Source organism: Schistocerca americana, chromosome X (assembly GCF_021461395.2).
Source record: "Schistocerca americana isolate TAMUIC-IGC-003095 chromosome X, iqSchAmer2.1, whole genome shotgun sequence".
Classification (NCBI taxonomy): Eukaryota; Metazoa; Arthropoda; class Insecta; order Orthoptera; family Acrididae; genus Schistocerca; species Schistocerca americana.
In genome coordinates this window covers 920,705,808-920,721,336 of record NC_060130.1, presented here as the reverse complement: position 1 = coordinate 920,721,336, position 15,529 = coordinate 920,705,808, and the positions used below count along the sequence as shown (strand labels likewise).

Sequence of the window (15,529 nt, the reverse complement as noted above, 5' to 3'; positions counted from 1 at the left end):
GAGCAAGTAGCAGAAGTGGCGTGAAATCGAAAGATTTGCAGCCGGCGAAGGGTCTGCCCGACGGGAGGCACTAGTCACATAACTTATCAGTTGTGGAGTTATAATATCACAAGCCTGTACTGATAACAAGATTTCTGGCTACCGAGATCCTGAAACTTTTCTGGATGCCTGTCAGAGGGATTTGAAAAGGTGCTCACTCACTGGAAGTGATGCATCACATGATGTTTACCTGCGCTCATACCTAGGCTGCTGCACTATTACAGCTTTCTCTGTCTGAGGAGAATAAAAAGGGTCCTGTGGTGAACCTGTGGAAAAGACTGTATGTCAGAGTGACTGTTAAATACTGGGAGGATATATTTCAAATTACTATAACTGCAATACAAAAGCTGCAACTAAAACAAAGTATATTAAGTCATTTAACATTCGACATCAATAAATGACGTAATAACGCAACAACAAGAAGAATCAAAGACGATCAGCTGTCCAGGTAAGTTCATGTCCTCTCTAGAAATTAAAAAAAAAATGACGAACATTTATGCCACTGTACAAAATAATATGTTGGCGACCTATGCTCAATGGCTAATGGAACAATTCGTCCATCTCGGACCTCCCTCTTCTTTCAACAATGGGCGAACAAAAATATTCAAATACCACAAACGCAATACATTACCATGCCCAATATGTATAGGAAAATCAATGGCGGGCAAAAGAGCTTCCAGTCGTCTCGCAATGAATAAAAGCAGGTACTGTATGGTTTTCAAGGGATTCTTATATAATTCTTCCCGCAAATACTGGTAAGTTTAGGTAACGATGGTGGTGGTGGATAGCGATCACTCACCTATCTCTTCAAAGTAGATCACAATGGTTAAAGAACATTGCCATTGTGTAAATGCAGTGGCCAGGGAAGATGCGTCAGTTCATCCTCAAGTTCACGAAATCAGTCGTGGACGATGCATTCTCCGTGAACGGGGGCTCTGTCGTCTTGGAACACAGCATCTCCATTGGGGAATGAACATTGTACCAGGAGACAAGTGTGATCAGCCAAAAGGCTCACATACTCCCTGGCAGTTAAGCGACCTTGCAGAGTGACCATGGCGTCCATGGAATCCGACGATATGGTTGCCCATATCATTAACGCCATACCTCACTCTTGGTACATAAACTCTGCCAGAAGTTGTAAACAGTTCGACACACGGCTCATCCGACTAAACGACATTCTTATGTAGTCCATGTCTAATGGCTTCGGTACCACGTTTCCCTGTTACTGGCTTTTGTATCGGTGACACTCGATTTTGGAATTCCAGTGTGCCCTGACACTTGGTGGATGATTTTACTCCGCTTTCGCTGAATGCGGTTCACATCTTCGATACTGTGCTTCTTGAAACACCAAACACTCCCGGCTACCATGGTTACGGAAGCATGTACCATACGTGCTCCAAAAGTCTGCCCACGGTAGAATTCACTTAGCTCCAACATAATGCAGTCACAGATACACAGAACTCTGTTCTGACCACGACTGTCACTTGCAATACGTTGGCAACATTGCACAGTTGCCGTTCATGATACAACACAACCTGCATACGAATTTAACTTCAAGCATATGTTTCTTGGGGTTTTCCCGTATTTTGTCGAACGCCAGTGTATGCAACCTTAGCTGTGCGTTTGTGTCCATTTGATTCAATTTCACTCCGTCCACTGCCGTGTGTGTTGCGTGTTCAGCTGTTTGTAGGCCAGTCACTGGTAGATATTATGCAGTGACGAACCCTTCCTCAGGTGCCTTCCTCATCGGATGTCTATTTTCCCTACAGTGATCAGTTTTAATAAATAGCACTTTGAGCTTCCCTGTAGTTGATAAAAATTAAGAATTCACGATTGTTGTGTAATCACCGTTAAACTTCTTCATCTGTCATTCGTGTTCCCCACTGAATTTTAGGTAAACGACGGTGTAGGAGCTTTTAACATCCAAACTCCGTTCTGTACAACAGCACCGAATGCAGATAGTATTTTATGAATCGTACTCTTAAGGGGGGTAGGACGTCAAACGGGCCGAGTTGGAGCAAGAGAGGCACCACAGGACAATTTAATTTTTACTGTCTATACTTTTACAAATAAATTCATAAAACTTTGTCAGCATGACCAGGGAGGATTGAGGAGTCAAACTCATAGCAGTGGAAGTTTAAAAACGTAGCAAAATACCTTTTTGTTTTACATGTGAAATTTCATCATTTTTCACTTACTACTGGCTGCAATTGTTTCTGTAGGTACTTATCTTCCTAAGTAAGAGAGATTTTGCGATGAATTTTTCACAGCATACAAGCAGCACTTACAGATGTATGAAACACTAGAATTTTCCAAATCTATTAAAAACTGTGGTAAAAACTGAGATAATTAACTATAAAATTTGAGTTTTTTCTAAACATGAAGTTTAAAATCTAACAGTTCATTCATTTTTTCATAAATTAAATAACTTTAGAGTTTCATACACATGTAACTATAGTTTGTATGACGCGCAAAATTCATCGAAGAATCTCTCTTACTTAGGAAGAAAAGTGTACCTATAGCAACAAATGCAGCCAGTAGTCAGTGAAAAAATGATGAAATTTCACATGTAAAAAAAATATATTTTGTTAAGTTTTTGAGCTTTCACTGCTACGAGTATAAATCCTGAATCATTTCTGGTCATGCTTTCAAAGTTTTGACAGTGGAAATTAAAATGTCCTGTGGAGCCTCTCCTGCTCCAAGTCGGCCCGTTTGACGTCCTACCCCCTTTAGTATTTAGGTTGTAGCTCGTACTGTTAAGAACTTATTGAAATTTTATAATTGTGTTGCGACCACACTCTATTCGACATCTCAGTTCGTTTGCAACAGGTAATTTTAATTTCAATTATTCTCCTTAACCATAGTATCTGTGTTATAGTGGCTAGTAGGAAATACGTTGTAACAACACCCATCACGCTTTATAGTATTGCATCGGGGTGTGAGCGTTATGTACTCGCCCAAATGCGTACTGATTGTAAAAAAAAAAAAAAAAAAAACACTGGTTTCCAAAGTAAAAGCAATATATCGCTATTTCCCCGTCCTGTGTCTAATTCACGATATAATCATACACATTGTAAACAGATGTTCGTACGATCGTATTCCGAACGGAAGATGGCATTTCGTTCAACGAACAATCACGGCAACAATGATAGGGCACCAATCAAACGGGGTGGTGTTAGCCGGGTAGTTCCACATCCACAATCGCTGTGTACGCAGTCACACCCCGGGCAGTATGGCACAGAGAAGACGCCTACCAGACTCTCTGCATAGAAAAAATGAAAGCAAGACAGTCGCAAACTGACGTGGCTCGATGGCTTAATGTGAACCGTTCTGTTGTTTCTTAGATGTGGCGACATGTTATACGGGGTGTTACAAATAGGTACGGCCAAACTTTCAGGAAACATTCCTCACACACAAATAAAGATAAGATATTATGTGGACATGTGTCCGGAAGGGCTTAATTTCCATGTTAGAGCTCATTTTAGTTTCGTCAGTATGTACTGTACTTTCTCGATTCACCGCCAGTTGGCCCAATTGAAGGAAGGTAATGTTGACTTCGGTGCTTGTGTTGACATGCAACTCATTGCTCTACAGTACTAGCATCAACCACATCAGTACGTAGCATCAACAGGTTAGTGTTCATCACGAACGTGGTTTTGCAGTCAGTGCAATGTTTACAAATGCGGAGTTGGCAGATGCCCATTTGATGCATGGATTAGCACGGAGCAATAGCCGTGGCGCGGTACGTTTGTATCGAGACAGATTTCCAGAACGAAGGTGTCCCGACAGGAAGACGTTCGAAGCAATTGGTCGGCGTCTTAGGGAGCACGGAACATTCCAGCCTATGACTCGCGACTGGGGAAGACCTAGAACGACGAGGACACCTGCAATGGACGAGGAAATTCTCCGTGCAGTTGACGATAACCCTAATGTCAGCATCAGAGAAGTTGCTGCTGTACAAGGTAACGTTGACCATGTCACTGTATGGAGAGTGCTACGGGAGAACCAGTTGTTTCCGTGTCATGTACAGCGTGTGCAGGCACTATCAGCAGCTGACTGGCCTCCACGGGTACACTTCTGCGAATGGTTCATCCAACAATGTGTCAATCCTCATTTCAGTGCAAATGTTCTCTTTACGGATGAGGCTTCATTCCAACGTGATCAAATTGTAAATTTTCACAATCAACGTGTGTGGGCTGACGAGAATCCGCACGCAATTGTGCAATCACGTCATCAACACAGATTTTCTGTGAACGTTTGGGCAGGCATTGTTGGTGATATCTTGATTGGGCCCCATGTTCTTCCACCTACGCTCAATGGAGCACGTTATCATGATTTCATACGGGATACTCTACCTGTGCTGCTAGAACATGTGCCTTTACAAGTACGACACAACATGTGGTTCATGCACGATGGAGCTCCTGCACATTTCAGTCGAAGTGTTCGTACGCTTCTCAACAACAGATTCGGTGACCAATTCCATGGCCTCCACGCTCTCCTGACCTCAACCCTCTTGACTTTCATTTATGGGGGCATTTGAAAGCTCTTGTCTACGCAACCCCGGTACCAAATGTAGAGACCCCTCGTGCTCGTATTGTGGACGGCTGTGATACAATACGCCATTCTCCAGGGCTGCATCAGCGCATCAGGGATTCCATGCGACGGAGGGTGGATGCATGTATCCTTGCTATCGGAGGACATTTTGAATATTTCCTGTAACAAAATGTTTGAAGTCACGCTGGTACGTTCTGTTGCTGTGTGTTTCCATTCCATGATTAATGTGATTTGAAGAGAAGTAGTAAAATGAGCTCTAACATGGAAAGTAAGCGTTTCCGGACACATGTCCACATAACATATTTTCTTTCTTTGTGTGTGAGGAATGTTTCCTGAAAGTTTGGCCGTACCTTTTTGTAACACCCTGTAGAGACCGAAAGTGTATCCCAAAACCAGGGAAAGGCTGGCCACTTATGGCATCAGAAAGAGAGGAACGTTATTTGGCTGTAAGGGCACGGTAACTAGCATCTGACCTCGTAGTATCCATTGGATGTGTTGTATCGAGGCAAACGGTGTACAGAAGGCTACGACAGAATGGCCTTTACTGTTGGAGATCTGCTGTATATATAGCTATGCCACGACTTCACAGAAGGAAACGTCTCGAATGGAGTCATCAACATGCCACCTGGATGGTGGTCGAATAGTGGCCCAGTGTTCTTTCCACAGATCATGACCGATACGGCCTGTACAGTGATTCTCGGCGGATTCCCATCTGGAGGTAATGTGGAATTCAATTTCGGGATCCCAACATTGTGGAAAGAGACTGATATCGTGGAGGATCTCTAGTAGGGTAGGCAATCATCATGTTGACCACTCGAACACCTCTTTATGAAATTGTACGAGTGTATCGGCCAGGTTTAATTACTATCAGGTATCGTGACGAGATCTTGGCACCTCACGTGCGGTTGTTGTGAGGTTGTGTGCGCCCAGACTTCGTACTGATGGACAATAATACTCGACCTCATAGAGGTTTTCTTGGAAACGGAAGATATTACACGCATAGCATGGCCTGCACGCTCTTCCCATTTGAATCCTGTAGAGCATGTCTGGAATGCACTAGGGTGACAAATTGCGTCACTTCGATATCCATCAATCACTCTCTATCATTTGCTAGCAGCTCTGCAGGAGGAATGTGCGTTGTTGCCTCAACATGAGATGGATGACCATCATCCACAGCGTGTCCCGTCCTCGACAGACCTGTACTGATGCCAGAGGCACTGAGCACATTAACCAGTTGTCGAAATGTGTGTGCAAATCCGTTAAGTTGGAAAAAAACGAACATCATTTTTGTCTACCGTTTTGCATGTCGCGTTTGTTTACGTTCTGTATTCTTTACATTGTTTCTACTTGGCTATCAACTGTTTATGCTGTTTTGTGCAAAGTAAACTCAACCTAGAAATATTTTCGTTTGTTGCTTTAATTTTGGACGCCAGTGTAGTATGACACAATAGGTGTTAGCATTCATTGTGACCGCTAAGACATGTTGCAGTTATAGTAATATACTAGCTAGGTATCTGGCATTGCCCAGGTATGTAGTTTTTTCAGTCATCTTTTGGTCCGTCTCCTCCTTCCAGCTTTCTCTGTCCTTCTCCGCCACGGGGTTCGGACACTTGTGAGGAGTGACAGTTGTGATGAGCGACATTTGTGAGGAGACCTGGCCGAGCAGGTAGCGGGCGGTCTACAGGGACACCAAACAGGTAGCGCACCACAATTCAGTACTGCTGTGGACACCAACCACCAGAAACAACTTAGTTTTAGGCGAAGGCAGCCATACATGTATTCCGGACGTTGCGGCTAATGAAATGCGAAAACACGTGGCAAACAACAAAAGGTGTGGAAAAGAAACGGACATTTCAGTTTCTTCTGTTTACGCCAAAGAAGTAGGGTCCCTGTTCAATCAAGGATACGACATCGTCATATCACTGCCGCCACACAGGAGTGCAAAACGATCACTTCAATGCATCAGGCAAAAAAGCATGGGATCTACACAAGATCCGACCGATGCTGCAGGAATATTTCTGCAAGAACATTTTCTAATGAATGATGCGAGCAAATTTTTACTTGAAGATGACGTCAGAGGACCAAATGGTAGGATATTGGTGTTCGCCAGCGAAAGGGGACAATCCTGTTTAACAGACTGCAATTCGTTCTTTGTCAATGGAACGTTCAAAAGCTCCAGCAAGCAGTTTGGACAGTTATTTATTCCTCATGCCGATATTTCTAGTTTTGGGGAGGAAACAAACACAGTTCCAACCATGTACACCTTGCTACCCAATAAAAAGCGAGAAACGTACGATCGCTTTTTCACAGCTGTTAAGAGCAACGTACCTGGATCGAATCCTATAGCTACCATGATAGGTTCTGAAGCTGCAATCATCCAATCAGTAACACATTTGTTTCCTGATGCAAAGATTAATGGCTGCAACTACCATTTCAATCAGTGCTTGTGGAGGCAAGTGCAGAATTCCGGCCTTGTTGCTGCCTACAAGGAAAACGAAGAAATTCGTTTTCACGTAGGAAAGATTGTGTTCCGCTTCGGCTCACATTCCCCTGGACATGATGGGTGGCTATTCATTCAGGAGAGCACGCCAGATAATGAATAACTGCAGGATTTTTACGACTATTTTGTTGAACAATGGCTGGATAATGAAGACATGCCAAGGGATATATATGGAACTACGCAGGAAGGCGTTACCGCACCAACAATGTTTCAGAAGGATGTAATCGGAGGATAAATACATTAATTTCGAAGGTTCATCCAAATTTTTCCTCCTTAATAAAAATTCTCAGAGAGGACGCAGTATATCATGGGCACCAATTTGACCGATTACTTTTAATTCTAGGTGGGAAAAGAAGAAAGAAGTCCGCAATTAAGACAGATGAAATAGTTTCTAAGGCCCTTACAAGACTCCAAGTTGAAGGCAATATAAAATCGTTTCTTACTTGTGTGGCCTATGCGCAGAAATTACAATGAAAAGGAAATGGGTGAAGCTACAGCAATACTTGTAAATACTGAAAAGGTGTTCAGTTCACGCCGATCGCACTATTGTAAAAATCCTATAAATATTGTAAACAAATATAATGGGTCCAGAATGGGGGACGAAGAGAGACTATCTCCTCGTGGTGTTCCCTGGAAACGACACAAAATTGGCTAAATGTCTCTTGCAAATTCTAAAAGATTCACTAATGAAGTCTGGAAAGTCATAGCTTTTCTAGAAATCACGGTCAGCATTTTGTGTTGAGAATTTTAGAAACAATGTCTGAGTGGAGGCTGGCCGAAGTGGCCGTGCGGTTAAAGGCGCTGCAGTCTGGAACCGCAAGACCGCTACGGTCGCAGGTTCGAATCCTGCCTTGGGCATGGATGTTTGTGATGTCCTTAGGTTAGTTAGGTTTAACTAGTTCTAAGTTCTAGGGGACTAATGACCTCAGCAGTTGAGTCCCATAGTGCTCAGAGCCATTTGAACCATTTTGTTTGAGTGGACGATGAATACATCTTGTTTAAATACATGAATTGCATTCCTTAACACTAATTGGTAGCAGGACTCACATTAGATCTCAGTACACTTCCCTGAGTGGTATGGGAAAACTGAGATTTATTTCGGAATAATTAAAGAAAAAGTTTCTATCAAGAACCAAATTCTTTAGTTGGCTCCTCTTAATATATGGTAAACGGTTGCCAGTCCTATCATATCAAATTTTGGGTGAGAGGTTGAAAGATGGAAAACATTTTCGGTTTCTATAGTTACTATAAAGTATATAGTTATGTATGAGGTTGAGTGAAAATTATGCCCTATTTAAGATTAATCAGAACAAAAATTCCAATGAAAAAGGTCCTACGCATAACTGTGCTGCAACTAATGGTTGACATGATATCGTGCGGGCTAAATCAGCTCCGATTTATAATTTGACTAAGGCCACTCTTCCTTGCCCAAAAAAATTCTGAAATAATGTAACCTGGCTGCACTGGACGAATGTGAATGTCCCTTGGCAGCTGCCCGGGTCGGCACAAGCCGAGCGCTCAGTCACACCAAGCATCAGCAGGTAGTGGCGCAGCATTTACGACACACCCTGTGCCGGTCCCTCAGCATCCCGGATTGCTCACAAATGTCGCTACATTCCAGTTTCTCACAATTGTCACTTCTCACAAGTGTCTACAACTCCTCCACCACAACCATCTTTGCGTCGACCCCACCACCTCCTTACTCTCTGTCCATATTCTCTTGTCCCCCTCTCTGTCCATCTTCTCCTACTCCTATCCGTCCATCTGCTCCTCCACCCTCTGTCCATTTGCTTATACCTCTCTTTCCATCTCCTCCTTCCCTCTAATTCCATCCCCTCCTCATCTCCTTCCCCCTCTCTCTGTTCATCTCCTTCCCCTCTCTCTGTCCATCTCCTCCTCCCCCTATCCCTGTCCTTCTCATACTCATTCTTTTCTGTCTGTGCCTCTACTTCCCTCTGTCTGCCCGTCCCTTTTTTCCCCCCTCTACCCATTTTCTCCTCTCCCTCTCTCTGTTCATCTCCTCCTCCTCCTCCTCTCTCTGCCTGTCTCTTCCTCCCCCTGTCTCAGTCCATCTCCACCTCTTTCCTTTCTCACTTCATCTCACCCTCTCCCCTCTCTCATTCATTTTCCCCTCGCCTTCTCTCCATTCATTTCCACCTCCCCATATCAGTGCCCATCTTCTCCTTCCCCTTCGCTGTCTATCCATCAACTCCTCCTCTTTCTGTCTCGACGTTATCGCCATTACCTCAATAGGAGGCTGATGATTCCTACCCACACAGTATTTATTTCAAATGGTTCAAATGGCACTGAGTTCTATGGGACTTAACAACTGAGGTCATCAGCCCCTAGAACTTAGAACTACTTCAACCTAACAAACCTAAGGACATCACACACATCAACATGTTCAAATGTGTGTGAAATCTTATGGGACTTAACTGCTAAGGACATCAGTCCATAAGCTTACACACTACTTAACCTAAATTATCCTAAGGACAACCACACCCATGCCCGAGGGAGGACTCGAACCTCTGCCGGGACCAGTCACACAGTCCATGACTGCAGCGCCCTAGACCGCTCGGCTAATCCCGCGCGGCTCACACACATCCATGCCAGAGGCAGGATTCGTACCTGTGACCGTAGCGGTCGCATGGTTTCAGACTGAAGCGCCTAGAACCGCTCGGCCACAACGGCCGGCGTATTTATTTCCAGATCTTAACCAATATGTGCATCAGATTTCAGTGAAATCATTCGATAGGTTTAGGATGAGCTTTTTACCTGTGGATTTGCCCACGATTTCACATATATTTAACACATTTCACACGTTCTTGAACACACATTTCACCTTTAACTCAAGCTAATTTCGCAATGCATTTACATTTTCACGGAGTTCGACGCTTGTTACGGAACCATTTAGGTATATCCAACGGTGTATGTGACCACTGTCTGCGCAATGCCTTGTGAATAGAGTTAGTAGTAAATCAGAAATAAATTAAAACGTTATGTATGATGCGGCACTTTTTCACGCTTCTGAATGCTTATGACGTCATATATACTTAGATATGTGTCGTACAGTGATATATTTTTCTAGGTACATTTAAGGCCGTATGTGAATGCTGTCTGCGAAATGTGTTGTAAATACAGATAATAGTAAAGAAGTTATAACTTAAAACGTCATGCAAGCATCTTAGTATTTGACATCACATCTCCTGAACTATGTGTTGTACAATGACAAAATTTTGCTGGTACATTCAGTGTTATATGTGAATACTGCCTGAAAATGTTTTCACGAAGACAGTTTGTAGTAAGGAAACAATAAACTAATACGTCAGGTTTCATGCGGCAGTTTTACTGTGTGAAAAACGAAACTGTAATAAGGGATACACATTTTTTTTCCTTTCCACGTTTTGTGGGGGTTGTCTGTGAGAAAATGTTTCGCAAAGGTTTGAAATTATGTGTAAGGATTTTTACAAGTCAGTAAGTGCTTTCACTCTCAAAAAATGGATGACTAAATGAAGAATACTGGCGCATCGCGGGCTACTCTGCTTTGTCACCCCACCCCCTCCTCTTTGATAGGCAGGCAGCGATTTTCTCCAGACAGCATGTGTACCAAGTTTGGTCAAAATCGGTGTTGTGGTTTACAAGGCGATGTGGAACATACGTACTCATGTACATCAATTTTTATAATATGTAAGGATTTATATCGATAATCTACAGCCGGCCGCGGTGGTCTAGCGGTTCTAGGCGCTCAGTCCGGAGCCGCGCGACTGCTACTGTCGCAGGTTCGAATCCTGCCTCGGGCATGGATGTGTGTGATGTCCTTAGGTTAGTTAGGTTTAAGTAGTTCTAAGTTCTAGGGGACTGATGACCACAGCAGTTAAGTCCCATAGTGCTCAGAGCAATTTGAACCATTTGATAATCTCCAATCATTCACTGCGCAATATTCAGGGGAACGTCACTTAAAGCAAGTAAGCGTCTTAAATTTAAAATTACCCTAACTTATTACAGTTGCTCTTATGTAATACGCTTATATTAAATCGATGATATTAGTATCCGAATGTTATTGGATCCATGGTTCTGCTCTAAATCGTGTAAATTTCATTTAGCATAATACTATTCTAACTGTCGGAATTCCCAAGAACCCAATGAACACTAAAAACTGGATGTTGTGCATAGTAACTGGATGTTCTGCATAGTTCATCAACTGTCGATTATCCGAATCTTCTCTTTTTTTGTATATACTTCTCAAAGTGCGGCTTTACGTTGCAGAAATGAATTGTTAATACTGTTCCTATCCACACGGCAGCGAATGACATAGCTGTTCTCTATGTAAATGTGATGGAGGATTTGGGGACACTGTATCGCCTTTCCTAGTTTGAAAGAACACGTATGTAACCACGATAAGTCATGATATTCTATAGTACTTTTAATGAACTCCCAGTCTATTTTGTTGGATACTCATATCTTTCTGGCAAAAGTTACATCATTTGCAAGCGCTCTTAACCCTAGGACGCCTAAGGGGTGGAGGGGGGGGGGGGGGGGGGGGGGTTCGTTGAACTCACAATTTTTTTATGTTCCCTGCTTTTTCCCAAGTTACTTTCATACTACATATTCCCTTTGAGTTATTGTTTGTTGGCTATTATATGAAACGTTAGTGTCAATATATTTTATAGAAAATTTCTGCTTTGAAAGAAAAAATAAATAAACTTATTATGGGTCCAACAAACCCCCGCCCCCCCCCCCCCTTAGGCTATAGAAAATTTCTCTTAGTAGGATTTCGTATTTCTCATCTCTACAACAATGCAAGTTAGTTTCTTGTTGGTTGGTATTCTTGATATTCTCAACAATCGGTTTACTTTCAGAGGAAGTGATTGTTGATGTCAGTCAGCTGTTATTTATCTTGTAAACTTGCAGTGAGTTAGTGCAGTTCCATACTGTTCACACCCAGACTTAGAAATGACTAAAAGAATGCGGGACTCGTCTTTAGAAAGAGTTCTGAATGAAATTTTAGATGAAGATTCTGATTCGGAGAGTGAAAGTGAATATGAGGATGGTGTTATGGAGTATGATTCAGATCGGGAAAGTGATGTGGGTGTTAGAGAAGATGAAGATAGCGCAGCTTCAGGCAGTGACCCTCAGGATGTTATTGTGGCCAAGTCTGGTAGAAAGTACGTAACCGCACAGCCTACAATTCCTCGGAGGTCTGTTGCTATTATAGTAAGAGAGCAGCCAGGAGTAACTCCAGCTGGTGTTTGCCATTCACCTGGAGAAGCCTTGAAGTTACTTCTTACGCCTGACATAGTGGATGTTATAGTAAAACTCTCAAATGAAGAGGCAGGTAGGCGAAATGTTACTTTGACTAATGAGAAAGAATTGTATGCCTTTATAGGGATCCTGATACTTATGGGGGCAAATAAGTACAATTCTGTCAGTGTACACGATCTTTGGTCAGACCTAACGGGTCCGCCAGTTTACAAGGGTATTATGGCAAGAGAACGTTTCAAGGAACATATTGCAATCATAAGGTTTGATGACAAAAGTACTCGTCAGCTAATAAGGGAAGTCGACAAGTTCACAGCAATCATTGATGTTTTCAACAAAGTGAATGATTGGTTTCCACTACTGTATAAACCAGGGGTCCACCTCACCATTGATGAGATGCTCAGCTTGTTTAGAGGGCGCTGCCCCTTCGAAGTATTTATGTAGGATAAACCGGGCAAGTATGGCATCCTTATACGCATGATGTCCGATGCAGTTGACAGGTACGTCTTGAATATGGAACCCTATGCAGGTAACGTTCAGAATTTGTCGAAAGAAGAACGGGGTTCAGCAGCTGTCGTCAAACGTCTGATAACACCTGTGAAACATACTGGTCGAAATATTACTACAGACCGATACTACACATCGGTGGATTTGGTGGAAGAGTTATACCAAGACTAAAAAGTTACTACAGTAGGATCTCTCCAGTCAAACAGGAAGCATATTCCAGACATAATGAAGAACACGTCAAATCGAGAGCTATATTCATCTATGTTCTTGTTCACAGACCTATCGACAGGTAGGCCTCCAGTAGCTTTGGTGTCCTACATAGCAAAACCGAAACCAAGTAAAAACTTATTGATGTTGTCAACAGTGCACCAAGATAAAGGCACTATTGGAGGAGAGAAGAATAAAACTGAGATCAATGCATATTATAATTCCACTAAAGGTGGAATTGATACCATTGATCAAATGGCACGTATGTACACCAGCAAAAGGCGAACAAAGACATGGCTTCTATCTGTATTTTACTCTCTCATCGATATTTGTGCTATCAATGCAACCACCATATTCATCCAGCAACATCCAAGATGGAATGAAAAGAAACACAACAAACGGGAACCTTATCTCCTGCAAGCTGGGATGGAACTAGTGAAATTGCAGGTACAAGAAAGAAGTGACAATTCAAGAGGGTTATCTAACCAAATTGTTCAATCAATGGAGACTATTCTACAAAAGAAAATCAAAGAAGTGACAACAGAAGCACGCCAGCCTCCTGCAGGGAAAGAAGGTCGGTGCCATATTTGTGTAAGAGAAGCTAAAATGTAGTCCATCAACAAAGGAGGTGGCTTACAAAACACTCGTTCGACCTATACTTGAGTATTGCTCATCAGTGTGGGATCCGTACCAGATCGGGTTGACGGAGGAGATAGAGAAGATCCAAAGAAGAGCGGCGCGTTTCGTCACAGGGTTATTTGGTAACCGTGATAGCGTTACGGAGATGTTTAGCAAATTCAAGTGGCAGACTCTGCAAGAGAGGCGCTCTGCATCGCGGTGTAGCTTGCTCGCCAGGTTTCGAGAGGGTGCGTTTCTGGATGAGGTATCGAATATATTGCTTCCCCCTACTTATACCTCCCGAGGAGATCACGAATGTAAAATTAGAGAGATTCGAGCGCGCACGGAGGCTTTCAGACAGTCGTTCTTCCCGCGAACCATACGCGACTGGAACAGAAAAGGGAGGTAATGACAGTGGCACGTAAGCTGCCCTCCTCCATACACCGTTGGGTGGCTTGCGGAGTATAAATGTAGATGTAGATGTAGATTTAAACAAAGAAGCAGAAGTGCAACAATCTATGTAAATCAAAACAATATTGGGGACAGTCTCATAAACGTGTGTGTAACACACATTCAGAAAAAATTGTGAAGTGTGTCTCTTGCCTCGAAGTTGAGGACTCAGATTAGTTTATTGTATATGAACACATCTGTATTTTGTATTGTAATATGTCAATTTTTTATTCACTCAGTCTAATATTTATAACAATTAACAACATTTATAAACCGATGCCTTAGTTAAAATACATAAACCATTTTGAAAGTTGTAATTTTTCGTCAGTAAACTTATTTAATACCTGTGGGCTCACCGAACGCCCCCCCCCCCCCTCCACATTAGCCATCAAAGTTAGAAAAAAAGGCTTGGGCGTCCTAGGGTTAAGTATTTAATCGACGTCAGACATCAAATTAATTAGGTCAAGACCGTGTACTCGAGGCAGTCGCTCAAGTAAACGAAGACACGCCGAGAGAAGGAAAGATTACCCCCCGGTTAATCAGAAGATTCCCCAAGTGGCGCGGTTGCTGTCTAGTCCGCTAGGCATTAGGAGCGAGAGCTCCTGCGCAGTGCAGTGAGCGGCCGCGAGGCCTCTTGTCGACCGTCAGAGAACTTAGAAATGCACTTCTCCAATTTACCCGGCTGTCTCTAAAACTCGATAACCCTTGACGTCTAGTGAGCTTGCTCCGATACGAAGTTGCAGTACCGGAGTCCTGCCTGTCTTCCTTTATACTCAATAGATTTGTGCAGACTCCGTTACCTTCAGTTCAGCTGCTGCAAAACTTTTCACTACGGCGTTATTCACAAGCCCTTTTTATAATTTGACATGAAATAATTGCCAACCGGGCATATTTATCTTTCAGATTATCACTTGCAGTATACCAGCGCAACTAATCTCAACAGCAATCTAATCAATTACGTTACGCGATTGACATGGGATACATTTAAAGATTAAAATCAAATGAATACCATATACAGACGAGACGAAGAATTACTCTGAACTACTAGCATTAGACAGAATTAAGATTTGAATCTGCAGTGAAGTGCACGGTGGTTTGAAACTTCTTGATAGATTAAAACTGTATGCCGGACCGGAATTAAAACAGAACCTCTGGGTTTCACTCCTACAGACTGAGCTATCCAAGCACGACTCTCTATCCACCCCCATAGTTTTCGTTCTTGCAGCGTCTCCCTTCTTTTCAAAATTTGCAGAATCTCTGTTGCATAACTTGATGCACCAGCGCTCATGAAAAATGAATATACAACCCCTTCGTCACAATAGTGCCACTTCATCAAGGATGCTGGGGAGCTTCCATACAGTACTAGAGTTAAATATGTATTGCTCTATTTCTTTC

The 15,529-nt window shown here is 42.8% G+C and overlaps 1 protein-coding gene across 1 annotated transcript in view; it reads right to left on the bottom strand.

Moving 5' to 3' along the window:
• Positions 1 to 225: 225 nt before the first annotated feature.
• The window catches only part of LOC124556398, a 137,676-nt gene continuing 122,372 nt past the window's right edge, over positions 226 to 15,529 (bottom strand). Inside the window, exon 2 of the mRNA XM_047130360.1 lies at positions 226 to 305. Coding sequence (XP_046986316.1) covers positions 226 to 305 — 80 coding nt within the window. The remainder of the gene's footprint in view (positions 306 to 15,529) is intronic.